The sequence below is a fragment of the Lagopus leucura genome, unplaced genomic scaffold (assembly GCF_019238085.1).
Source record: "Lagopus leucura isolate 7727_CA_CO unplaced genomic scaffold, USGS_WTPT01 Super-Scaffold_100008, whole genome shotgun sequence".
Lineage (NCBI taxonomy): Eukaryota > Metazoa > Chordata > Aves > Galliformes > Phasianidae > Lagopus > Lagopus leucura.
In genome coordinates, this window is record NW_024962265.1 from 14,189,844 (window position 1) to 14,216,964 (window position 27,121).

The window sequence follows — 27,121 nt, forward strand, 5'->3', positions numbered from 1 at the left end:
ATTTTTAAAAAGAACGTGGCTGCTGTTAGGGACATAGATGAGCTGTAATAGTCATTGAAACAAAATGTTTGTTACATAGAATCCTAGAATCCTTAGAGTTGTACAGGACTTTTAAAGGTCATCTAGTCCAGCTCCCTTGCAGTGCACAGGGACAGCTGCAGCTCCATCAGGTGCTCAGAGCCCCATCCAGACTGACCTTGAAAGTCTTCAGGGATGGGCTTCCCCCACATTTCTGGGCAATCTGTTCCAGTGCTTCACTACGCTCACTATAAAAGACTTTTTCCTTATATCTGCCCTAAATCTACCCTCTTTCATGAAGCAGTTCTAAGTTTAGTTTGTTACTGATGTGAGATATTAACAGACAGTGCACACCATTGTGCTAATCTCTTTTCTCCTGAGGATACAAGACCGCAAGTCATTTGATTCACTGTTAGCATGGAAATTTGTAAACTGTACAACATAAAAAGCATTTTAGTATGTTAAGTTTCATGTGTTTTCTTGTTCTTCCACAATTTATGACCTCAGTTTTTAACTTATTTTAAAACAAATCTACTCAGGAATTGAGTTTAACTTCTGTGCTATGTGATTTGGTGTTTTATAGCTGGCACTTGGCAATGTAATAAGTGCACTGGGAGATAAAAGTAAGAAGGCAACTCATGTACCATACAGAGATTCAAAGCTTACAAGACTACTCCAAGACTCTCTTGGGGGAAACAGGTATGAAAACATTGTATGTGCTTCATTTTGAATGAAAGTGAGTGAGTACATCTTCCAAAAGTAGAATAACCCTTACACCTATCACCGTGATAGAAATAATAAATCTCTGCTGGAGGGAGGCTCCAAACAAAACAAAACAAAGAAAAAACAAACAAACCCCCCCCAAAAAAAACTACAGTCGTAATAAAAAATGCTGGCAATGCAAGGAAATACTGTAATGGTTTTTGCATCATTCTTTTCACTGCTGCTACAGCTTTACTAAACACGAGGCTTTGAGTTGCTTTGAAGTTATTGTTTCCAGGTAAAGGGTAAGTCCATCTTAGATGATGGGTGCCAGAAATGTTAAATCTGTTACTGTGTTACAGCGTTATTAATTACAGCATATTTTAAAGCTTTCTGCTTCAAGCAGAGATTTTTTTTAATTGCTTTTTTCCCCTCCTACCTTAATTGTTAAACAATGTTAGCATTTGCTGTGTTGCAGCATAGTAATATACAGGAAGCAACTTTTCTTTCCTCACTGCTGTAAAATTCTTTAAAATATGAAGCTGTAAAACAAAAAAAACAAAAACCCAGAAAAACAATGAAAACAGTATCAGAATTCTCTCTAGAGAGCTTTATCTGATTATTGCTATTTTAACTTCTTAATCTGAAGGTTTATGTTAAGATATGTCCTTGAAACTTTTGTCACTGATTTCCCTTCACTTCTGTGCCTTACCTGCATCTGGTTATGCCATTATTTTTCTTAGAAATGGGTGATACTAATAACTGGATTATTAGTACCAATCCTCTACCATAATTGAAATCAGTCACTATGGAGGTGACTTTTTTGCATTCAAGGGGCTAAAGCTTGTGCTTAAATGTTACTTTGCACTTACTTGCATTTACAAAAATAAATACATTTCATATTTTGAAGTCCTCATAGATGCTGGCTTCTGTTGAAGCTAGGCCTTGTAGGAGCTGGATGAAGGCCTAAAACACAGATTTTGCAGGTCAAGTAGTATAGCTAAGACTGCACGTCCTTGTGGGCACTGCCTCACTGTCTTGTCTGCTCTGATCGCCGTGAGCAGGAGCTTGGTGTGGTCAGTGTCAGGTGCCAGGCACAAAGTACCTTTTTTGAACAAGGCAGCTCAGCACTCGTGCTGCCATCTCTTACCATGGCCATCTATCTCAGGATATTATGTATGTGTCCAACTATCTGATGGTGAATTAGAAGCCATTAAAATGAAATGTCTGTATCACTAGAACTGTTCTTGTGAATCTGTTCTACGTGTGTGTTCTACAGATGTGAGGAAAGAGACTTGGACTCTGGAAACTTTGAGCAAACATGCAGTGTGAGCATGTAGAAATACAAAATCCAGTGTGGTTGAGTACATTTTAGTAAGACAGTATGTATATTCATCTATTTAGTCTGATATGGCTGATTGTTGTCTTTAAGAGAAAGTGAAAGCGTTCTGTTTCACAGAAGAACAGGGAGGAAAAGAACAGAGGAGTAATTTAACTTCAGTTAACTTCAGCAGCCTGCAGCATTGCAGTGTGAGAATAGCAGAGAGACAGCCAAAGTGAGTAAAATAGGGCTGTGATGTTCATTAGTGTTTAAGGGAGGAAGAAACCCAGTAGTGGGGGGGATAAAGGGGAATCAGGAAAGATCATATACATATCTCTATGCCATTTCTAGAAATAACTATTTACCAAAAAAATAATTTCTTGACTGATTATATACTAAATACAGTAGTTAAAGGTCATTTTTGAAACTGCACTAACTAAAATGATACTTCAACTCAAAGCATTTTCCTGTTTTGTAGCTCAACTGCTCCCTCTCCTGTGCTTCAGGAGGAATCACAGTTTACTGTAAAAGCTCAGCAAATGCTGTCCCAGAGCATTTACAAGAATATTAAGAAATATTATTTCTGTTTGTTCTGACTTATGTTAAATTTTTTCTCTACTCCCACTCTTTCAACCTTAATTTTATTATTTAGCTAATACAAATAAGACAGCTCAAATTAGCAGTTTGCTCTTAAGGAGATGTTATAAACTGTAACACAATTTAAATAATTTTATATCCATGCTTTAGCAAACAAAAACGGTGGGAGAGCTCAATTTTAATAAATATGCAATTTTTCCTCTGGGAAATCAGATTAGATCAATAGAAATCTGTTCCATTGCTTTCCAAATTCCATTGTAGATATTGCAGTGCACATTTATCCTTTCTTTTTGCAAGTATTTACTGGAAAGTGATTCAGGTTACTTTGCAGTGGATCCTGAGCTAGTGATGATTAAAGCATTGTATCAGTCTACTATTCTCACTGTAATCCTGATTTAATTGTAATTCTGTAGTAATTGTGAAGGTGCATTTAAACAGTGATTCTGGGTTATTCTATTAACCTAATTCCCTTAGGTTGGGAGGGGGCATTCTAAAGAAATGTTAAAATTAAAAGTGTAGAACAGTGTTTAAAAATGAGTCTCCTGTAAAATACAGATGGGGAAGTAGAGTTCTGGTTAATCAGTTTTCAAGACAGCTAGCAGAACCAGTTGTCTGAGGTTTGAAAAAGTAATCACATTCTAAATTGATGGCACAACAGTCTTAATCTTGTACATTATTCTGAACTAAACTAAACCTTAGCAGTTTGTGGAGCTGACACAATGATGTACAGGAGGTCTGAGGAAGACTTGCTGAAATTCATTCTATACTGAGCCTTTCCCGTATCCGCAGGCTAGTTTCTCCTTCCATTTAGCTTCCAATGGTGAATATAATTGCTTGGCTTGGAAGGATTGCAAGCAGTAATTTGTTTGTCTCAGCTGAAATTACAGGAGATGAAGATCAGAATCAAGTTTGTCTAATGCAGTCTGTGCACACCTAACACAACAGCTATGCTTTCATATACAACAAAGGAAAGCGTGTTCCTCCAGCGCCCGATCGGGATAATTCAGTCTACCCAAATACAGGTGTTTCCTGTCTGCAGAGAATTTAGGGCATGTTGGCACCATTGGGTTGTGATCTACAGCTGGAATTCTGTTTTTGACCCCTCTGAATTGTTCTCTTCTGTTGTGAAATGAGCATGAGCTCCAGGGATCAAGGGTAGGGTGGGACCTTGTTCCTTCTCCTCAGTTGATTAACTAAAACACTTAGTTGGTAAGAAGGTTTTTGTTTTCTGTTTTTGTCACCCTGGTTCTTGCTGCTCTGTCTGCTCTGTCTCTTACTTGAAGTATGCCGTATGTACTCACCCTGCATATCCCACAATGGGATGGCTAGAGGGTGTTGAAGGAGCTCAGAAGCAGTGTTGGGAATAGAACTCAGCTCCTGCTCCTTTTTGTGGAAGAGCTCTAAGTAATGGTGTTGTGAAAAGTGAAAAAAAAACCAAACCACTTATTGCCAGAGGTAATAAGGAGAAATTCTATATTTTGGTCTTATGTTAGAGTGCAAGAGATGATCTAAAGCAGGAAAATCTGGATCTCAGTAGAACAGTAGGTGGGCAATAGGTACCTTAGGCTGTTCTGGGCACATATGGGCATCCAGAGGTGCACATTCAGATTTAGTAGGTTGGTACCTTGTAAATTAATGTGTCCTGACAACTACATGATCCAAATCACTATTTGAGGCTTCAGGTTGGCTTTAAGAATTTAAATCTCAATTGGTATTAAATTACAAATTATGTAAGTATTAGGAAAGCATTTCTAAGAGCATCCATTAATTGCTTTTATAGTTTTACGCATGATGATCTAACATCTTCCTATGCTAAACTAGAGTGATTCATGATGTAACAGTTCTGGAACTTTGTGGTTGACAGTGTTCTACAGTACTTTGAGTTACGTCTAGAATCTTTACACAGATATTATGAAGTCAGTGCTCTTGTTTCACCTTGTACTTGAAGACCTGTTAGCCTGTCTGTCCTCATTTTGTTCTTGATTTCTAAACCTATGTTTGTAACTTGCAGTCAAACGCTCATGATAGCGTGTGTGAGCCCTTCAGATCGAGACTTCATGGAAACCTTGAACACTTTGAAGTATGCGAATCGTGCACGAAACATCAAGAACAAGGTGATGGTTAATCAGGATAGGGCTAGTCAGCAAATAAATGCTTTGCGCAATGAGATTACACGGCTACAGATGGAGCTTATGGAATACAAAACAGTAAGTGTATTCTCTTAGGATTTCTTCTGCTTTGAAATGATTATAATTCCACAGCTTGTTTTCTCTTGGCTAGTTCTGCTTTACACACACACACACACACACACACACACACACACACACACACACACACACACGAATAATAACACTAATCTATAAAACACATCCAGTTGTTACCAGGCATCCTCATGGTCAGTGATGAGAAACGGTCACTTCCAAAGTGAAAAATGACCACAATTTAGATTGCTCACATGTTTATTGTTATTTATATATATATATATATATATATATAGTTATTGTATGTTGCTTTTAAATACTTACTTGAGAACTAAAACTATTATGCTTTAAAAATGGTTTTTCAGTTATATAGGCCAGATACTCATAATACGCAACGCCAGAATTTTAGTCAAAGGATATTGTTTTCAGCAATAAATGTGGCTGCCATTGTTATCTCCCTTTGTTGTTCTTGAAGTAGTATCCTGATTTAATAAAGAATGGTCTTCTCTAAGAAGTTCTATTTCAGGAACTGTGCAGGGAGGACCAAAGTGCTAGGATCAGTATCTTGCAGATATCAGTGCTGTGGCACCTTTCTGTACTGTTCTGAAATCTTTGAAAGGATCATCTTTTGCAGTGAGCATCTAAGTGGAATGTTAAGCAATCTGTGGACTATCTTTTAAAATAGATTTTAAAAATAATACTAAAAATGCTTTTCTACACATAGTTTTTCATTACTAGTAATAACTTATGTATTTACTTAAGGGTAAAAGGATTATAGATGAAGAAGGAGTTGAAAGCATCAATGACATGTTTCATGAAAATGCTATGCTGCAAACAGAAAACAATAATCTGCGTGTTAGAATTAAAGCCATGCAAGAAACTATTGATGCACTGAGAGCCAGAGTAACGCAGCTTGTGAGTGATCAGGCCAACCAAGTTCTAGCCAGAGCAGGTATGCTGTGGGTGTGTTGTGCTTACTTGTGTATAAACTGCTTAGGGAGTACATGAGTTCATATCAATTCATGTTCTTGCTTCACGGATCCCTTGGAAGAGATATGCTTTTGTAGAAGGTACTATAGGACTTGCTTTGGCAGAGAAAGGCACCCATATAGCTCTCACCTCTATTTCCAGAGACTTCTGTTAATAGAAGTAGTTTGGGACTCTGTACCATTTGTTTAGGATTATCAGCAGCATGAAATTTGAAATAATCCCTTTGGATAGGAATTACTTGCATGCTTAGTTAACCCAGTGCTAAATATTTAAGTACACGAGGACCCAGAGATGGGCGACTGTTTGCTTTTCGCTTCGTAAAACAATCAACTGATAGAAATACCACAATACGTTGTTCTTCTTGTGTGTTTTGTTGGGATCTTTTTGATTATTGGAAGTTACCAATGGGGGGGGTGGGGTTGAACACGGAATAGAAGAAGTTACTTACAATAGTCCTGATCGAGGACACAAAAAGGAACCAAACTCCTAATGCAGCTCAAAAAAGAAATACATTTAATGAATCAGATAAGATCTAAACATGTAGCCGATATGATTATTTCTTTGCTGGTACGTTGAGCCTAGTATCTATATGAAAATATTGTTACCATTCCCCTCTCTCTCCAGGAGAAGGAAATGAAGAAATTAGCAACATGATTCATAATTATATCAAGGAAATTGAAGATCTCAGGTATTTATGTAATATGTCTTTGAATCATTTGCGTTTAAAACAAATACTGGTAATGTTAGCAGCTGAATGCTCAACTGGTTGTTGTGCAAAATTTGACTCTGTTGTTTTGTAATAACTTCATAGCCTGGTATAAATTATAGTACTGACAAATGACCTAAAAATGTTCGAGGTGATTAATATCCTAAACACTTGCATTTCTTTCTTGGAACTGTGTCATTGCAAAAAAAAAAAAAAAAAAAAAAAAAGTATATGGCTTTCCCACTTAGTATTCTATATTATACATTAGCTCTTGTGTAGTGAACATACAAAATCTATATACACTGCATATAGATGTTAACATAGTGTGTAGACACACACTAGATATACATATACTACATATATTTGTAGATGTTCAATAATTATTCATTTAGAATTTATTTTGATGAAATGTGTACAGTTTCCATAGCCACTGTGTGAAGTCATGTGACCAGGGGATTTACCATGGTTGTTTTTTTTTTTATCTTGTATTGTGGTTTCTTCTAAACCTGAAGATAATGCATTACAATTGCAGATACCAAAGAGGTATATTTGTTTGTTTTTTTTAAGGGCAAAATTATTAGAAAGTGAAGCAGTTAATGAAAATCTTCGACGCAACTTGTCAAGAGCTTCAACAAGATCCACGTACTTTGGTGGACCATCTGCATTTTCTATGCTTTCTTCAGAAAAAGAGACACTGGAAATTCTAGATATAGCCAAGAAAGATCTAGAAAAGCTGAAAAAAAAAGAAAGAAAAAAGAAAAAAAGGTTGTGTATAAATAATAGTTTTATTTCTTTGTATTAGTAAGGAAGTGTGTGTTTTAGTTTTAGTTTTCAAACTTGACAATTCAGAGTACATCTTTTGTTGCTGTTGGGGATTGGTTCCTAAACTAGTGTTTCCACAAATCCTTTTACACATCAAATGAACAGCTGTTTTTCTCTTGAATCTTTTCTTCCAAAGGAATATATGTTATTTGCAGAATGAATGTTTCTGATATAACAATTCTTTTTCTTATGTCATAGTTATGCTCAACTGTAAAAGCACAGGTGCTCTCTCTAACTTTAAAGCATATGAAACTCAAAAAGAGTTTTCGAGAACAAAAATTACTTTTTTTTTCCTTCATGTGTCAAAGAAAAGATATTCTGAATAGCTGGGAATTCTTTGGTAGCTCCTGGAATGGCTTCTTTTGCTTTCTCTACCTTCTGCTTTTATAAATGTTTTTGATTTGAGGTTTCCTACTTTTCTGCAATGTCATGCTTAGCTGTTTTTTGTTGTCCAATTTCTCATCTACTAAAATGCTCATATACATTGATATAAATGCCTGTTCAGATAGCAGTTAGTACAGCAAGAATCTGTGCACTCCAAGACTTTGATTCTATTACAGGTCTTTCCTTTTTTCCTTGCAATTCTCTGCACTTCTCATCTATTGTCTACAAGTCAACATAAATTTAACAAATCTGAAATGCAGTAGAAATATAAGGTAGCTTTGTTAGTGAGATGTGCAGCTTGGAATCTTATCCGTAAATGCTTACATTATACAGATGTCTGATACTTTTGGAAAACACTTCTTTTAATGATAACTAAATTCTTTGTTGCATCTCATTTTTTCAGGACATTCTTTCATGGGTATTTAAGTTGATTTTGTGTGTTACATTTGTAGGAATTTGAAGAGAGGGTGAAAGTATTAAGTGAGAGCAGCAGAATCTTCTGGCCTCACTTCAGACAGACACTTCAATATGTTTTTTAACGTATTAGGAGTAAGATTTTCACACAGGGTGGTGACGCACTGGAACAGGTTGCCCAAAGAGGCTGTGGATGCCCCATCCCTGGAGGCATTCAAGGCCAGGCTGGATGTAGCTCTGGGCAGCCTGGTCTGGTGGTTGGCGACCCTGCACACAGCAGGGGGGTTGAAACTGGATGATCATTGTGGTCCTTTTCAACCCAGGCCTTACTATGGTTCTATGAAGAAGATCTGCTTTTGTATGTTTTTAAAATTAAGCATGTGTTAAATACATGCTTAGATTCCCAGTTGTTCAGTTAGTGTCTGAGTATTTGATGATTGTTGACAGGGTTGTGAGCAGAAAACTGGTAAAAGTTACTATACACATTGAGTAATAGATCTTAGTGTGGTAGATGTTTACTTCTAAAAGAGATACCAAACAAAAAAAAAAAAAGGCACCAAACAAAGCTCCCCAAAAGCAAAACAAAACAAAAACATTTGGAAGTTTTCTACAGCAGTAAATAAAAGAGGTACGTCTTAATTTTGGTCTTTTTCTGAAAGATGTGCCTATGAGCAGTGATGTTTACACTAGGATGATAATATTGTCAGTGGGAAAGTCCAGTGGTCTGACCCAAGGGCGAGGACTAATTGCTATAAACTTTGCATTATAGAATTGGAGAGCCAAAAGAGAATTCAAGTTGAAAGAGCCCTTTTGAAAGCCCAGCCTACATTTCCAAATGGGTCTTATGTTCCCATTTTATAGAGTCTTTTTCCATTTTCTAGTCTTAAGTATGGTAAAGGTTGGCCCATCTGTAGTCTTCTGAACAGTTTTTATATTTCTGAGTTGCGTGTGCCAGGAAAATAATTCCATAAATGCGAAGAATTAGAATTTGAGGGACTGCACAATTGCAGATTGCTTCCATCTAACAAATGAGATGTAAAGTCTGTTTCTGGGATATATCATTGTTAATTTTTATTCTGTCAAAGTGTCAAGTGTTGGAAATCGATATGCTGACGTATTGCAAAGGGGCCATTTACCTGTAGTTTGGCAGGGATTCTTTGCTCTACTTCTGTTTCCTACAGGCATTTAGCTGCTTTTACTGTACTACTCCTTTATAGGGTTGATATTATTAAAGTTGTCTAACTAGTGCTTTCCTATGAAGATGGGATTGGTAAAACTAGTTAGTAGCTTTGCCCCTACTACCTTTCTTGATCTGCTCATTTCCTGCATGAGGATCAGTATGATTGATTAAAGGTGCAGTTTTAAGTACATGCAACTTATATAAATTCTTCTGAAGTAGCTCAAAGACCTAAGAGTTAGTTTTTGAATAAGCAGCAGTTATGTAGTGCTTCATATCTGTAGCCTTAATAAGCATGCATCATAAAGATTGTTGGAGACAGTTTATAGCCCAGTAATGTTTTGACATCTGAAATACTGACATATACTTCTGCAAACTTCTGACTCACCAGAAGTCCTACAGCAAATCTCCCATGTTTGTTAGTCAACCTTACACATCGTGTAACCTTTTTTGACTGTTGTCTTTTGACTTCCATAACCTTTATTAAACTAAATTAGTGATAAAATCACATAGGGTTCAGCATGTTAGCACCTAGCTGGCACTGAGGAGAGGTAGCAGGCAATGTCAAGTGGAAGGGCTCACACTCAAAGCTTGCTCATAATGGGAACATGAAGAATATACTTTAGGACATTCTACACTTACTTATGTTACCCAGATGCTTCTAAACAGCTATAATGCCCTTTGCTAAGGATGAAAAAGTACAAGTAAAAATACTAACTTTTTTGTCCATCTCATTGCTTTTGATGCTTTTTTTTTTTTTTTTAATAACAAGCAATCACTGGAATGTACTTCTGAATCCCAGGAAAAAAAAAACCCTGCAATTCTCTTCTTACTTAAAAAGAAATAACAAGACTAAACAAAAGAAATAATTGCAGTTCAAAAAAAGTTTGAATTGTATTCAGAATATATGATTCAGAATATTATTACTAAAAAAAAAAATCTTGTCCTCGTTCCACGATGTTGCTGATAATATATGAGTGGCAGCACCTATTGTATTTTTCAATGTTTTACTTGCAAATTTTAACAGGAAAAAGTAAAGAGGGTTTCTTTGGTTTTATTTAGTTTTCTTTTTAGGACTAAGAGATTTTTGAACCCACGTTAGAAACTATTCTCAAATTGAAATATATAACTTCTTCACGAGTATAACTTGAATTTCTAATCATTGGTGGTGACAGATCAGTTAACCTACAAATGCTGCTGCTTTGTTTTCTGTTTACTTTCCAACTGTTCAAAATGTATTGCCTTTTTACTACTTGTTGTCTTTTGACAGTATTTTTTAAAATTTGGTTTTAAACTCCACGAGCTCATATATCATTTTTTTTACCTTCTTATCACTTTCGCTTTTCACTGTCTGGTTTGTCCTTCATTGACTTGGCCTTCCAATACTGTACCTCGTGCTTTTGAAGGCTACAGAAACTTGAGGAAAGCAGTCAAGAAGAAAGAAGGTTGGAATATTTCCCAGGTTTTTAATTAACTGTCATTTCAATTAACTGGTTGTCATACAAGGAAAGAAGTTGGGTAGATTATTAACCCCAAGAGTAGTTCATTTGGCTCTTCAAAATTCTGTCCTGTGTTTTGGCTTTTGGCAAGTGCTTTAATAGGAAGAAATCTCTATTGTGGAATTGAGGTTGACTTTGGGATTGCAAGCAGTTGTGGGACGGTGATGCCTTTGGGAATCGCTGTAGGATTTGGTAGTTTTCTTTCTTGCATGGCCTGCCCTGTATGAGATGGAAGGCAGGAGGAAGGTGCTGTAGCTAATATCATATAAAATATTATAGTAGGCAATATAGCAATTCAATAATTTTAGCATATGAGTTTGGGCCTTCACACTTCAGTTAAGTCTGTTCATAGTCCCTTTAGTTTTATTTATTTATTGAAATTGCATTGCTGAAACATTAACCATTCTTTCAGTTCAGTTTCAGCCAAGGTAGTAGATATATTAGATAGTCACAGAGAACAGTCACATTGAAGAGGAAGGAGCTTTTGTTTTTCAGCTGTATACTGTGTCCAAAAACCCACATTGGATTCATGTAGAGTGATAATATGAACCTGCAGAGCAGTAGAATACCCATTGAACAGTGTGGTTCTGCCTGGAGGAGCTGCTGGCCCTCCTTCCTCCTGCCTTCTCCCATTCATTAGGCAGAACACAAGTTCTCTAGTGGTGAGCTTCGTACTGTCTGCAGGAGAAGGGAACCTGGGAATTTTTTCTCATTGTGCATGAAGATTGCAACTAGGATCTGTTAGCACTTAGACTTTCTGTCCAACATAAACCAGAATATGTGGGCTGAGTGAGATGAGAATCTGTGGAAATGAGACTGCATGGCTCAGTATTCATTGTCTGGTGTTTGTTTTCTGTTCTAATGGAGGCAGGCTGCTACCCAAGTGAAGGCAGTCTGCCCACTTCTGTTCAGCTTCAGCTGGGCTCTGTGCCACTGCTGGGGAGCGGGACAGGGGGAGCCATCTAGTGTTGATCTGTTTAAAAAGCAATAGAAAGAAAAAAACCTGCTTATACGCAGAAGCACTGTCTCTTAATTAGCACTCTTCAGAGTAGAGCTCTTTTATTTAAAGTGACTTTTAGATTTGAGTAGTTTCTCAAATCTTCTGAACATTTTTTTTGTCACTGCACTGAGTACTGGATTTATCAGTTATGTCTCTCGTCTGGGCTCCTCTTGGTGTCAGTAGAGGAAGATGAATCTGCCTAATCAGTGACTGCACATAACTCATCCCACCATTATGCAGTTGAAATTGGGTGAAGTAGAGTCCACCCTATGTGCTCCCAACCATGTTTTTCACTATTACTCCCTACTGTGTCTACTCCAGTTCTGTCACAATTTCCTTTCTGTTGAGAATCTTTTCCATTTTGCATGTGTAGTTTTAGAGGGATTGATAGTTTGTCCTGGACAATTTGCAGAGTGCCGTCAATTTTAAATTTCAACGTTTGCATGTGGCATCTCAACTGTGCACTTAAAAGTTAAGAAGCCATCCTAATGGCTAATACACCAAGTCAAAACTGCTGCAATTTGTATAAGCCCTCACTATGGTTACAGTCCAAGTCCTCAAGAGAGGAAGAATGTGAAAGTGCTTGTCAGTTACATAAGTTTTGAATTGCACTCTGAAAAACAGAAACACAGATGTATACTAAAATGCAATCTTGTTTGTTGGGAAAGTTTCTTTTTGAAACACATTCTTATAGCAACAATTCTGTTTTTGTAAACTATTTTTGTTATGTTTGCCTATTTGGAGCATTCTCTTGATGTCTAACTAGACAACTGATCCAAAAAATAGTTATAGTATGGTATGTTAGGAAATATGCATAAGCCTAAGAAAACTTAGGCATAGTAGACTCTGTTATAACTTGAGGGCATGTATCTATAATGTATATTGTACTTGCACATAATATTCTTTCTTTGTTTAGTAAAAGCTGTTTTGGGTATGCTGCAACTTCCATGCAAAAAGAGTACAGCTGTGGTTTACAAACATTTATATTTTGATTGTCCCAGTCGTGTAATATGGTCTAAAACAGTGTAATACTCATTAATGTTACTGGGCAAACTAAGATTAAGAGCAAAGAAGCATTATTTTTGTTTTCTGTAGGAGCTTGGAAGTTGTGTTTTACCCATGCACAACCTGTATACTTTGTCTAAACACACTTTGGTTTCATCTTTGTTTTGAATTAAAACTTAATGGTTGGGGGGGATGGGAAGCACTTGCTATTTCAGTTTGTGAATATTTTGTCTGTGCCTTTTCTACTAGTGCTAAGGATGACAACACAGATAACGAGCAGGAGAAGAGAGATGAAAAAGGCACTTCAGAGAGAGCAAATAATGAATTGGAAGCAGTAAGTATTTACAAGTACTTGTGTTGATTTGTTTATTGCCTGTGTACTGATTTATATTGTTGTTGAAAGAAAATTAGGAAAGAATGAAGTGAATATTGCTGCTTCTCAGTGATTGTAGGAAGTGAATGGGGGACGGAAAGGTGTGGATACATTTTGATGTCTTTCCACTCCACATTTTGTAGGAGGAAATTCAGGAAGTAAGTGATCATGAAGACGAAGAAGAGGAAGATGATGAGGATGAAGATGACATGGAAGTTGTTGAAAGCTCAGATGAGTCTGATTCTGATTCTGATGAAAAAGGTGATGTCACTGCAATGTTTCTGCACATTTTTTGTATGAATCCTGTGTGCCATTCTTGGCTTTTTTTTGTGTGTGTGTTTGTTCACTTTTTTGTTTGTTTGGCAGAGAAGATAGCATGTTGTCAATGCTGTTCATAATGCTTTGTTGATTGTATGTCCAGTGAATTCTTTGTGAGTTATGATGCTAAAACATACATCTGATCGAGTGTATCTTTGCTGGCTTTAAAACTAAACAGAAGCTATCTAGTGCTTAATAAGGCATTTCTTCTTTAGTTAAAATATATGAAGCAAAAATACTAGGTTGTTTTTGTAACTCAGGACTAATCACCAATTGACAGCTCCCATTTGGCTAATTTGAAAGAGGGTAAAATTTAATTTTGAAATGCTGGAAGCCCATAACCTTCGTCAGTTCGCAGATGTTGTGGCTATTCATGTAGAAGCATCAACATCTGGTGTTCTTGTGGCATGCAAATTAGGATTGCCAGGGTGAGAGAGAGCATTACCAGCAGTTCACTCATGAGTTGGGCCAAATAGGCAAATCAGAGCTGTTGATTCCTGCTTGTTTGAGAGTCACGTAAGCAATTAGCAACAGTTGCAGAACCTGAAATAAATCCACATTTTAAAAATTAGTTCTGGAGCACGTAGTCTTAAACCAAAAAAAAAAAAAAAAAAAAAAAAAAAACAAACCTGATTGAACAAAGCAATTAGTTAAGCATTTACAAATTTTGTGTGGGGATTAGTTCTTTTTTTTTTTTTCCCCTCTGAATCTTCTCATTCCTTCCCTCATTCCACGTTCGTGAATACTGCAGCTTCTCTTCTGAGGATTTTGACTTCATTTTTCCACAAGCTAGAGAAAGGAAATTCTCCTATTGGAGTCTGCCAGTAGCCATATTTTCCTTTTCTAACCTGCTAGGTTTCTGAATGAGAGTTATTCTGCAGCCCTGAGGTGATTGAACTCTCACAGTGTAACTTTTTATGGGGAAAGACTGATTGCTGTTGATGAGATTTAAATGTAAAGAATTATAACAGCTGAGTAACTATGTTCCTGTGAAAGATATATTTACTTCCTTTCCCATTCCTAGAATGGAGGGTGTTTAAAGGAGAGATATGGTCAGGATTTCCAGATAGTGGTTTTGTTTGCTGCGTTGTATTTTGTGTGAAGTTCTCATAGGTAAAATTATGTGCCATGAAATGGCCCTAACATTGCAGGAGGAATCCACAATTATGTGGTTCTCATTGTTACATTAACAGGAATTTTCATTTTTAATTATCCAAATCTCTTTATTTCAGAAAATTATCAAGCTGACTTGGCAAATATCACCTGTGAAATAGCCATTAAGCAGAAACTGATAGATGAGCTAGAGAACAGCCAGCGAAGATTGCAGACACTGAAAAAACAATATGAGGAGAAACTAATGATGCTACAACATAAGATTCGAGACACTCAACTTGAAAGAGATCAAGTTCTTCAAAACTTGGGTAAGAATTACAACTTTATTTAAATTGAAATTTGTAAGATCTGCAAGTTGAATTGTTTCTAACATCCTTGCTTCCTTTTCCAAATCTGGTAAGAAATTGCGGGAAATATGAACTAGTTTTTACTTATAATGCAAGTGGATCATACTTTGTTATTGTTTCTACCAGAATGGTGAGAGATTTTTGAGATCTGGTGGGAGTTGCTGCTTCTGACAGGTGTTTGATTTCAATTTTCGAGGAGCTCTCATTTTCTTTTTAACACAGTTCTTGAGATAGTACTCGAATTACAAGTTTTCTTTGGCTCCGACCTCACCCCCTTCTTTTGGCTGTCATGAGGTAAGACTGAGAATCAAAGCAGCCTTGCAGAAGTGTTTTACAGACCAAGCTTTTTAGTTTGTGGTAGTCTTAAGATGAGAAATGAACTGTGGCACAGGAAGTCGTGAGCGACAAATTAGTTCAAGTTTTGGGAGAGTATAGGGGGAAGTGTTTTTATTGATTTGTTTTGACTGTTTCATACTGAAAATACACTATATATGCTTTATTATTGTGTACTTAATATGCTTTCACTGTTCCCTTATTCTTCCTTAGACCTTCCCTTTTCAACAGCTCAGAAGCAGATACTAGGCTTGATGGCTCTTGGAATATGGTTTGAGTAATCCTATCAGCTTGTGCACATGTGTGAACATGCATGTGTGCATCTGTCTTCAGATATTTGGATATCTATTTTCATGCATTGAAACAGTGCAGGTGACAGGAGCTAGATACAAATGAAAATTTTCAAGTGTATTGCAAAAAATGGTAAAAGCAGAGGAAAGTTGTCTGACGTGGCAAAGCAAAAATCTCTTTCAAAAAAGCAGATTAAAAATTCTCTTTTGCTCTAGGTTCTGTAGAGACATATTCAGAAGAAAAGGCAAAAAAAATCAAGTCAGAATATGAAAAGAAACTCCAAGCCATGAATAAAGAACTTCAGAGACTTCAAACAGCTCAAAAAGAACATGCACGACTGCTTAAAAATCAATCTCAATATGAAAAGCAACTGAAGAAACTGCAGCAAGAGGTGACAGAGATGAAGAAAACCAAGGTATGTTTCAGTATGTTGAAGTGTCAGGCAATGACTGTTTGTTCTCTGGAAAATAAGATCACCTGTGCATTTATCCAGTGGATGAATGTTACATGCTGTCAGCTGCTCAAAGGACTGAAAACAGAAGATATGAAGACTAGGCTATTCCTATGTGTGCATGACTGTCTGGGGAGCCCTTTTAGGTTTAATTAATGGAAATTACTGCATGAAACATGCAGAGCTGCTTGTGCTGCTTATTACCTGTTACTCAGCACTGAGTGAAGAAGACATTAGATGGAAGTAAATTGCTAAAAGCATGTAATATGCTGCAAGATGGCAGTTTGGAGAAAACTCTTTATATAAATGGGGGCAGGGAATAGCACTTCAATGCAAATAGCTTTTCTAAGTGATGACTTCTTTACAGGTTCGTTTGATGAAACAAATGAAAGAAGAGCAGGAGAAAGCTAGAATGACTGAATCAAGAAGAAATAGAGAGATTGCACAGCTTAAAAAGGAGCAACGCAAACGAGAGGTGATTTAACAGATAAAGACCTTGCATTTGGGATAAATAGCTGTCACTGAGACAGCATTAAATTGAAGGCATGTGTCCTATGTATATGCATTCATTGAGGCTGGCACGTACCTGCTTTTTTTTTTTTTTTGCAAGTCAAAATACACGTAATTTGATTTGACTTCTGTGATCACTCAGTTCCTAGTTTCAAGTTATAAGTGCAACAGAAAACAAAAGACTTACTCATTATGTGTATCAGTATTATTTTATCACTGAATCTTTACAAAACTATTGCTACTGTCATGCTATTGCAGGTGTTCTTTTTGATAGAGAGTAACTTTATTGAAACACTCATTTTTGTTCTGTCCTAAAAAGACCAAGAGCTGCAACTTGTCAAGTCACTTCACAAGAGTTCTGCAAACTTAGTTTAGTGTGTGAAGTTCTTTTTATTTTATTTTTATTTTTATTTTATTTTTTTAATTTATGCATATGGTAGATTTCTTGTAACAGAAAATGGAGGAAATATAATGTGCTGTTCATGTTTCTTCTGCAGCACCAGCTCAAGCTTCTGGAAGCTCAGAAAAGAAATCAGGAAGTTATCTTACGTCGCAAAACTGAAGAGGTATTGTCATAAAACAGTAATGCATCTTAGACAACAGAAGGTATTATATTACTGCAACTTTGAATGTAGATATAGGGAGAGGTAGCTGTGTCTTTGCACTCTTGTTTCAGGTCACAGCCCTTCGTCGGCAAGTCAGGCCTCTGTCTGATAAAGTGGCAGGAAAAGTGAGTCGAAAGCTGAGTCTGCCTGAACATCCTACTCAAGAACCAAGTTCCAGCTCATCAGTTGAGCACGATGGTTCGAGGACAGCAGCACAGCAGAAGATGAGAATTCCTGTTGCAAGGGTTCAAGCGTTATCTGTTACAAATGGAACAGGGTAAGGGTTAAAACTCTTAGAACTTGTCAAGAGAACTGAAAATTGCATGGACTTTATAGCAGATATTCTTGTGATGACACTTATTTCAGTTGTTGGCATTTCTCAAACTATAGTCAGGTAATGCTCATAGAATGGATTTTTTTATCATTATCAAATGTAATTTCAATTTTATGAGCTGAAGTGTGGAATAACATAAAACAACATTAAAGGATAAATTGTACTAAAATTTCAAAATCCAGTTAATCTATTTTTAAAGAAATATCCTTATTGGTCCATTTAATTCAAATACAATCTTGTTGCAAAACATTGTTTAATATATACTGATATATATACTGGTGATTTTCCACTGCAGTTTCAAGTACGTTTCCTTGTTAAACAGGGAGTGATTCTTAGATGTCATTTTATTTCAGTTGTGCATCATGTAAGATGCCAGGGTTTGGTTCCTTTTTTCAAATGCTATGTACTAGAATATAGTAGAATTTGGTGGGGGAGTGCAGGTAGGTGTCTAGTGCAATGACAAATTGCAGGAAATTTTGCAAAGTATTTTTAAGTTATCCATTAAAAGTATTCTGGCCTGATTGTTTCCACGTTCAAATCTGAACTACTTCAGCCTCAGATGTATGTTTCTCCTGAATTTACCACAGGAAGAAATACCAGCGGAAAGCAGTGACTAGCAGAGTTTACTCCTCAAGGGCAGCCAGGATGAAGTGGCAGCTACTTGAACGCAGAGTCACTGATATCATTATGCAGAGGATGACCATTTCCAATATGGAGGCAGATATGAATAGGTTACTTACGGTGGGTGAGCTGCTATGGACTATGATCTGCGTGGCCATATTGACTGTAAAGAGAGTGCTTTGTTTGTGTTTGTGGTGAATGTGTTGCTGTGATGCCAGCATAAGCAGCGACTTGGAATCCCTTGCTGTCAATGAAGAAACTTTTAACTTCTGTGCACTTTTGGACGATAGGATTTCTGTGCTTAGCAAGGAATAGAAGCCATAATGGGCTAATGTGTAAATATATTAATATACTTAAGTGTGGAATTTCTTTCTTCCTGTAGAAATAATGACATGTTAGTTAAATTTTAAAAAGGAAAGGAAAACATGAAGAAGGTATACTTCAGTGCCTTAAGTGTTTACTAATTATTTTCTATGTAATGTTTTGTCTTTGGGGAAAGTAGCAACGTGAAGAACTTACAAGAAGAAGAGAGAAGCTTTCAAAGAAAAGGGAGAAGCTCATCAGGGATGGGGGTGGCAGTGAAGCAGATAGAAATGTCCAGAACATAAATGAAGAAATGGAATCACTAACTGCAAATATAGACTACATTAATGACAGCATTTCTGACTGCCAAGCAAATATTATGCAAATGGAAGAAGCAAAGGTAGGTCAAATATTAATTTAAATAATGGAAAGGCGGAAGAGAAGCAGCCTTGAAAATGTGCTTTAAGTAAGAAATGAATTTTATTTTCATTCTGTGGTTATTGAATTAGGAACTAGGAATAAGTGAAGTCTGGAGTGAAGGCTGTTTATACAACTGGACTTTGAGATATGAATCTTGGGCTTAATGTTGTAATGAAAGTTAAATACTGCAAAGTGCTTAAACATCAAAACTGATGCTTTCTATTCTCCTGGTGCCAAATTGAGTTATTGGAATCAAGGGTTATCAGGTTGTGTTCTCTTTCTGCAGCTGTTGATATACTTCTATTTTGTTGTATTGTTTTTGTATGCTTCAAATATACGTAAGCAATTTTGTATGTCATCACCTCTGTAAATTCTTTTTATTACCTATTGCATTTTTATAAATTTTCAATTATGGAACAGTTGCTATCTGTAATCAAGGAGGCTTTTCAGGAAAAGCTGCTTGAGATAGACTTTAGACAGACAGTTTCCCATTAAATTGCTGCTATGATTGATGTAGAAAGTTGTGTGTTATCAAAAACAGTGAAATTCATGCGTGAAAACTTCATATGCATCTCACTGTACATGATCCAGCATGAAGAACACACCAAACAGTCTTTTAGATCTCTCAATGCATGATGGTATGAAGTCTAAACAGTAACACCAACTCTTTTTTTTTATATAGCAGTTTCTGAGTTCTCCCTGTGCCACACTGGGCTAAGTTGTGCCTTAATGCATTGTACATTGCCAGCAGCTTTTACTGTTTTAATCGCATCAGGGTTCCTTGAATTTTGGACAGCATGGTGCGAGGTTACTGGACTTTAAACTAACAATAAAACGGTAGTGAACACAAACGATTATTCCTAAGGGTTCCAGAGCACTTAATACTAACTGAGAGTAATCAGAAAAATGATGAAAAGAATAGTGGGAGAGATCTTCAAATATACAAAGGCTGCAGAGATTAAAGAAACACACTTATTTCTGTATGCACTGTGAATAGTGTAGTCTGCAGGAAGAAGGGCTCTGAGTTAGAGGCTAGAGCATAGAAGAGCATTCTGATAGGAAAGAAATGAAGCATTGCAAGAGAGTTGGAAGGATGTGGAATCTGTACCATGGGTAGTTTTGGGATAGTTTGGAAGAAAACACACACACACACCAGGATGAAACTGTGTGGCATGGTGTAGAGGTACCTGAGGGAATGTTGCAACATTCTCTTACTGTTTCTGTTTTCTGTGATTATGGTATTGTTACAAAAAAACCTTTATTTTTTTCCCAAACCTGATGGTTTTATTGCTGCATATGTAGGAAGAAGGAGAGACCTTGGATGTAACAGCAGTGATAAATGCTTGCACTTTGACAGAAGCCCGATATTTGCTTGATCACTTCCTCACAATGGGTATCAATAAGGTAATGCAGATTGTGAAACGTGTGTGCATCAGAACTATTCCATGTATCATGAGCTGAGTTGGTAAAGGTTGGCTAATTTGAATTTATGACTATAGAAAGTAAACACAAAGCAAAGCAGGTCAGCACTAATGAGTTGCACTGGCTCAGAGTGGAGGCCCTTGAGATCCTTTGTACCCTTCAAGCTGTTACCTGTTTTTCAATCCCCAGAAGAGTCCACTTCACTCTATGAAAAACTAGTGCTGTTGTAGGAACACTATGAGGTAATTAGTAATCGAATTGTTTCCATGTTTTTTTTAACAAGCTCTGAGATAGTGCTCAGTGGTTGTGGGTTTTTTTTGTTTGTTTGTTTGTTTGTTTTTTTTTTTAATAAGACTGGCACAGCAACTTTCTTGAAAATAAGATCCATTTTAAAAATTAGTTTCAAGATAGGATAACATTTCATGGCGTGCTTTGGTCAGACTTGGGCTTTTGAGTAGAGCAAGATGGGCTTTTCATAGAACTTTGGGAAGTAATGTTTTCATAGTGAGTATTTGGCACTTTATGACAATGTACACGTGAACCACATGCTTATTTTCTCTCTTAGGGGCTCCAAGCAGCTCAGAAAGAAGCTCAGATTAAAGTTCTTGAGGGGCGCCTTAAGCAGACAGAAATTACTAGTGCTACTCAAAACCAGCTGCTGTTTCATATGCTAAAAGAGAAAGCTGAGTTGAATCCCGAACTTGACGCTTTACTGGGTCATGCTCTGCAAGGTAGTTTTGTCATCTTATATTCCAAATAGTTAGCTGCATGTCACGTTTGCCTCTCATGCATGCTGTACTGGGCATTCTAGGTTGTTTCCTTTCTGAATAGATGCTGTATTTTAATGTATTAAATTTTTAATTATTTCACAATTGATATGCACGTATGTCATGTGTAAGTATATCCACTCAGCAGTGAAATGTAGGAAATTCAGAAGCTTTTTATTACTGAGGCTTTAAAATTCAAGTATTTCACTTATTACTTTTATAAAAGACTGCTTTTACAGTTTCATATGATTTTAATTTTTGAATGTGAAATTCTAAACGTAATTCTGTTCAATCATTTGTTAGTCATTTTCAAAGTGGCATCATATGTCTGCTACGGCATCTATTCTACTTCTTGTGAGATAGTAGTAAGGAAAAGAATAGGGTACATTTGGGTACTTTTGTTTTATTTCTCTTTATAACTGGATATGTTTTGATTGGAGTGTTGCTTTTGTTTCCTTGTTATTGCACAGACCTAGATAGCATACCACTGGGTAAGTATGTCTAGCTTTCTGTGTACTGTACAGCTGCATGAATTACTAATTCATTCATGTTCACTAACTGGTATATCTTAGAATTCGTGTGTGTGTGAAGTTTGCATGCTGTAAATGTACTCATTTATTATGAGCTTAATGAACATTTCTTCCTTTCTGAAACGACCTTTAGCCTCACATTATCTTTGTTAGACATGATTTTGACTGAGGAAAAAGAAATAATTCATAAATGCAGTTCATTTTTTGTAGACAAATTACTTTGTAATGTAAATAATTTACAGAATCCAGATACCTCACTTTTTCAATTGGATTTAGTTTCTGACCACTAATTTTGGGGAGATTAATCTCTTGTTGCTTCTAAACAGTTTTCAAGTAAATGGCATACATTTCCTTCTCTCCTGTGACTCCTGGTCACGAAATTGGCTATGTTTGAAACCTCAAATATTCCTGATGTCAGTAACAGTTTGTTTTATATCATCTGTTCCTTCTAAGCCCATGAAGCTATCCAGGAATATATCATATATACCAGACTTTGTCTTAAAGTGTATAGATTATTGCCAGAGCTGGTGAGAGCAGTTATAGCTGTGCAGTGCCCTGGCAGGTGACACCTGATAAACAGGCCAGGGCATGCTGCTGCATTTGCTGAGTATTTCTTCAGATGCACCAGTGGTTATTAGTGATGTAGTTTGTCTAAAATAGCCTCTGTACTGTATACATGTGCATGTGTGTGCCTGTTCACCCCTGTTGGAGTGAAAACAAAGCTTCTCTAGCCAGGATGTTTGCATTTCCTTTTAGCTCTAGATGGGACTTGTTAGAGGCATCTAGAGCAACCTTTTGAAAATAATTTTGTTAAATGCATTGAAACAGTAGCGCTGTTGTAAAAATTTTTGGGAAATATGTGTGTTAAAGAAGCTTTTTAATACTCTGAAAGCCTGAATTGGGGCTTTTAAAACACACGTCAATCAGGACTGCGTTAACACTTAATAGGAAGGAAGCTTCACTGTGAGTGTATCTAAACTGAATATGCCATACTAACCTTAGTCCACACTGAAATTTGCGCTTTTGGTAGTCTGTATTTTGTAGATCACTCGTAGGTAGACCTTTTTAGCTGGAGGAAGTTCAGAAAGTACTGAAGAGAGGCTTCAAGGCTGGGACTGCCAGCTGCATGGCTGGGGCACGGCACACTGGCTGCAAGGCTGCCTGGAAGCTCAGGGGCAGTACTGAGCTCCATCCCAGGCAGTAACTGTACCTTCAGAGTCCTGGTCATCAGCTGCTCTTGCCTTCGATGCCTTTTTGCAGCTCTGCAGTCTGTATGTTTTTAGCAGTTTGAAACCCACTTGGCTTGGGGAACTCCTGCATTTCTCCAGTGTAGTTGTGTACCTGTGCTCAAGTGTAGACTGAAGAAAAGGTTTCAGTCTGCATCAAATTACATCACAGGCTCAGGTTTTTATCTTCAGACCAGGCTTCTTATGCACACCTACTTTGTGTGTGGATGAACTCTTAACACCTATTGAGACGTTAATGTGACCACAAAGTTGAGTCTTGAAGTCACTCCTTTCTGAAGCACCTTCCCACCCATGACATCTGGTTGTGTCTGGTTGTGACTAAGAGTTTTGTAGGTGCAGATCCTGAAAGAGCAGCTCAGATGTCATCTCCTTTGGATTAAATTGCTGGCTTGCTGCACTGTTCTGGCACTGTTCATTTTTCTTTGTGTGAGGATGAAGACCTCGTCATGAAGTCATCAGAAAAGCTCTCCACTGGTCTTTGATCACTGGTTTATTAACAGTTATATCTCCTGCTCCTCATAAGCAGTACTGCCTTCAATGGCTTGTTTCTTTTTATCTCCTCTTGCTCAGGACTTCTTGTGGAATCTTGCTCTTCTGTCCCTTTTTGTTGGTTCTTTGTGCTGTTTTCTACCTGGGGCCTCTCACAGGCTTCCTGTGATCCACTGCAAATAAACTCCAGAAAAATATTTATGTAGCATGTCAGGGCATGTTAGTGGGAATCCACAAGTAGAATCCCATCTTTTGTGGCCATATTGCTCTCTCTACTTTTCGCAGGTACAGCAGAGTTGATCACAAGCCCTTTATGGGAAGGTCACGACTTTTCCAGGAAACATTTTTTAGAAGTAGCATGGGCAAGAAGGCAGCATTTTCCCTTTCTTTATTTCTTTGGACAGTTCAGCTGGAGACTATTTATCTTTCCCCCAATTTCTCCAAAACATACTTAAATTCCATATTTTAAATTTAGGTTCATGAATTACAACACGAATTAAAAATTGGTGGTCACACTTATTTTAATATGGGTACTAAATATGTTGGTTCTCTGTATTATGGAAGTTATTTACTTTCTGGCAGAGATATTTAAATAATCTTAAAGTACTCAAACAATAAAGAAGAGATTTAGAAGAAAGTTGTGAGAGTATTATTTAATCCCTAACGTTTCATGATTATGTTCAAAAATATGGAACTTGCAGGAATTTAATATCTGTATCTTTAAACTATGCATAGAATGTATTATTATGCTAACATGCAAGTAAGAAAATTTGTTTTCTCAGCAATTTGGAATTGTTGTACATATGACCTGGACTGATCCTCTTAGCTTAATGTTTTGCACCATTTGCATGCAGACATGCATCGATCTGATGTTTGATAGCATTACAGGGTGTGACGTGCATGCTGGGTTTGTCTGTTGTGAACAGCTTTATGTCTCCATTTTTCTTCAGGATCATTTTATACTGAAGAACTTTGTGCAGTTAGCTTCAACAATCAGTATTTTTTAGAAACAGTTCTACAGTATTACGTGGTGGTCATCCTGTTTTGAAACCTAGATGCTTATGTACTAATGAAGTGCTTGTTTCTTGTCAGGCTGATATTGCAATTCTGTATAAACTGATCTGAGCCTCATCTCACTTGCTAGTAAAAAATTCATTATTTCTTTCACTGTAACACATTTGATGCAGTATTGGAGCAAGATGATTATGAAAAAGGAGTCAGAACAGAGATCCTCACTGTCCATTGATTTGCATCTTCTCTTGCACGTCTTGCAGATAATGTCTTTTGCTTTGTCCTCTTTCTTTCTTCCAGATTTCATTCTACAGTTTATTTCTCTTTCTCTGTCATCCATGTTGCTCTGCTATGATGAATAGAGGACCACATCCAGCACAGTATGCCAAGGTCTATGATTTCTTTAGGCTGTGTGAAAGAACTCAGGACAACTTATCAGTGAAAAGGTTACAGAAAAAAATAGAGAAAACCAGGAAAATTTCATGAGAACTGATTAGCAAATAGTGAAGAATATTTGTAAATCCCTACCTTTCATATGCTGATCATCTGCATTCAGTGTTGTCTGAATTGTTTTGCATAGTATGCAAAGCCCGAATATCCTTTTGTAGTTGGACAGGCTAACAATATTATTTTGGAATTTTTCTAGAAAATTTGGAAGATAGTACTGATGAGGATGCTCCATTGCATAGCCCTGGGACAGAAGGAAGGTGAGTGATCTTTGTTAACAGCTAACTGGGTCTGGTTCTAAAAAAATTACTGTCCTTTCTTCTTTTTGTAACACATATTACATATTCATCAGAAGATACCTGTGATGTGTTTTCCTTTCAGTTTGCCTATCAATTCAATGGAAAGAAATGTTAAATTAAAATATGCATTCTAAAAAGTTAACTATTTTCTTACTAATTGTGTTGCAATTTTTTGTTTAGTGCATTATCTTCGGATCTTTTGAAGCTTTGTGGTGAAGTCAAACCCAAAAGCAAGGTATACTGTAGAATAATTAGAATTCATACTTAAATGCATCTTCTGAAGGATGCTATTACTTTGCTCTAGAGTCATAAGTGAGCAAAGACAAAGAGAAGGTGAACTGAGATAATGCTTGTATGATTTTTATGTAGTGTGTTTTGTGTGTAATACTCTGTGAAGTAATAATAAAAATACATTGTTTTTCAGTATCTTGTGGCTGAATTTTCATACTTACAGAACAGATATTTTCATAAATTTAATAGCATTCCAAACTGAGTAGATTTGCAGTTTAGTATTAATTGACATCATGAAGGGTAGAGGTCGGGGTATGTTGAAGTTGGGGATTAGGAAAAGATTCGTCACTGGGGATAGCTGGGCGTAGAACAGGCTGCACAAGGCCCCAGGCTGCCAGAGCTCAGGGAGTGTTTGGACAACACTCTCAGACACATAAAGTTTGAAGTTTGGATGGTGCTGTGTGGAGCAAGGTGTTGGACTTGAGGATCCTTATGGATCTCTTCCAACTCAGAATATTCTATGATTCTACAATTAACGAGGCTGCTGTTTAATATTAATGTCAGTGGAAACAGAAAGCTTTTTTTTAAAATTTGCTTCTGCGGTCATAGGAATTTAAGGAGCTTATAAGATAAAGTTTGACCTTCAGGTTCTAAATTAAAGTTATCATTACAGGTAGGTTGGCTGCAGTTTAATATTAATGGCAGTGGGAACTAGAAATGTGTACTGTTTGTGATTTGCTGCTGTGGTCACAGGAGCATAAAGCAAATGGAAGTAGAAGTTCTAGCCTCTATGCTTTGATCTGCAGTTGACTCTGGAGGACTGTATCTAAGTTGGCTGTTATAACAGATAACACTGATAGTGTTATTTGGCTGCGCAGCTCTTTGGGTAGGTAAACTGAAGGAGTTTGATCTGAAAATGTTGGCATGAAGTAAACATGTCATTTTTGTGAGGGCTGTGTTCACACTGGGCTTTTGTCTTTCCCAGAGGCGTTGCTTTCCTTAAGGAATAGATTTTAAATTTGCAGCAACTAAACTCCTAACATGCACGACCAGTTCTCTAAGAATGATTGTTGCACAGAGCTTGGCTCCTCTGTGAGGCTTTCTGCTGTTTCCTAACTGTTGAAATGCTGAGAGAATCTTAATTCATCTCAGCTTATGTCAATTTAGAAGTAGTTTAAGCCAAGTAGCAGCTACTTTTACATCGGAAGCATCATTGTAAGACATCGTTGTAATTGTAGTTATTTAAATTCACACTTTGCGTTACTCCTCTGCTTTAAAACATTTCATTTGGATAAATCTTAGGGAGTAATAGATGCTTGTAGTTAGTTTCCGAGGACATCCTTTCAAACAGTTGTCAAGTCAATGTTTTTCAGTGTTGAATTTGACTTACCTTCTCTGAAATCATTGGAGTACAGATGAGCTTCCTAATTTAGTTTCTAAAGGAAGCTGCCAAGTGATTTGAGGAGAATGCCATTTACAAGCTAGTGATAATCTTAAATGTAGCACTGTTGAAACATTCTAGATCATGATTAAGTCGCAACTTGGTTTTTGTTTGTCTCCAGGCCCGCCGGAGGACCACTACACAGATGGAATTGCTGTATGCAGATAGCAGTGATTTAGTCTCTGACATTAGTGCTGCAGAATCAACTTTGCCTGGCCTTCTTGCATCTGCTGCAGAAACCCAAGAAAGTGGGATGACTGCTGATACAAATGATACTTCTGCTAGGGACAGAGAGTTTATTCCCCCACCATCTGGCTTACCTTCTAAGATAGGCAGCATGTAAGTTTGGCCATGCTGTACTAATTGTTCTTTGCTTTTTAAA

The 27,121-nt window shown here is 36.9% G+C and overlaps 1 protein-coding gene across 9 annotated transcripts in view; it reads left to right on the plus strand.

Annotated features, from left to right (window-relative positions):
* The window catches only part of KIF21A (kinesin family member 21A), an 83,191-nt gene that overhangs the window by 36,277 nt on the left and 19,793 nt on the right, over positions 1–27,121 (plus strand). For 4 of the 9 annotated variants that reach the window (XM_042872308.1, XM_042872310.1, XM_042872314.1 and 1 more), the window contains exons 7-27: positions 602–717; positions 4,650–4,845; positions 5,602–5,791; positions 6,454–6,517; positions 7,103–7,300; positions 10,739–10,777; positions 13,086–13,170; positions 13,353–13,470; positions 14,760–14,948; positions 15,827–16,026; positions 16,430–16,537; positions 17,070–17,138; positions 17,249–17,454; positions 18,099–18,252; positions 18,635–18,835; positions 20,158–20,259; positions 20,843–21,008; positions 21,515–21,535; positions 24,968–25,028; positions 25,248–25,302; positions 26,861–27,078. In XM_042872308.1, the coding sequence (XP_042728242.1) occupies positions 602–717; positions 4,650–4,845; positions 5,602–5,791; positions 6,454–6,517; positions 7,103–7,300; positions 10,739–10,777; positions 13,086–13,170; positions 13,353–13,470; positions 14,760–14,948; positions 15,827–16,026; positions 16,430–16,537; positions 17,070–17,138; positions 17,249–17,454; positions 18,099–18,252; positions 18,635–18,835; positions 20,158–20,259; positions 20,843–21,008; positions 21,515–21,535; positions 24,968–25,028; positions 25,248–25,302; positions 26,861–27,078 (2,756 nt within the window). The remainder of the gene's footprint in view (positions 1–601; positions 718–4,649; positions 4,846–5,601; positions 5,792–6,453; positions 6,518–7,102; positions 7,301–10,738; positions 10,778–13,085; positions 13,171–13,352; positions 13,471–14,759; positions 14,949–15,826; positions 16,027–16,429; positions 16,538–17,069; positions 17,139–17,248; positions 17,455–18,098; positions 18,253–18,634; positions 18,836–20,157; positions 20,260–20,842; positions 21,009–21,514; positions 21,536–24,967; positions 25,029–25,247; positions 25,303–26,860; positions 27,079–27,121) is intronic. The other 5 variants (XM_042872311.1, XM_042872316.1, XM_042872312.1 and 2 more) reach the window with 3 other exon arrangements.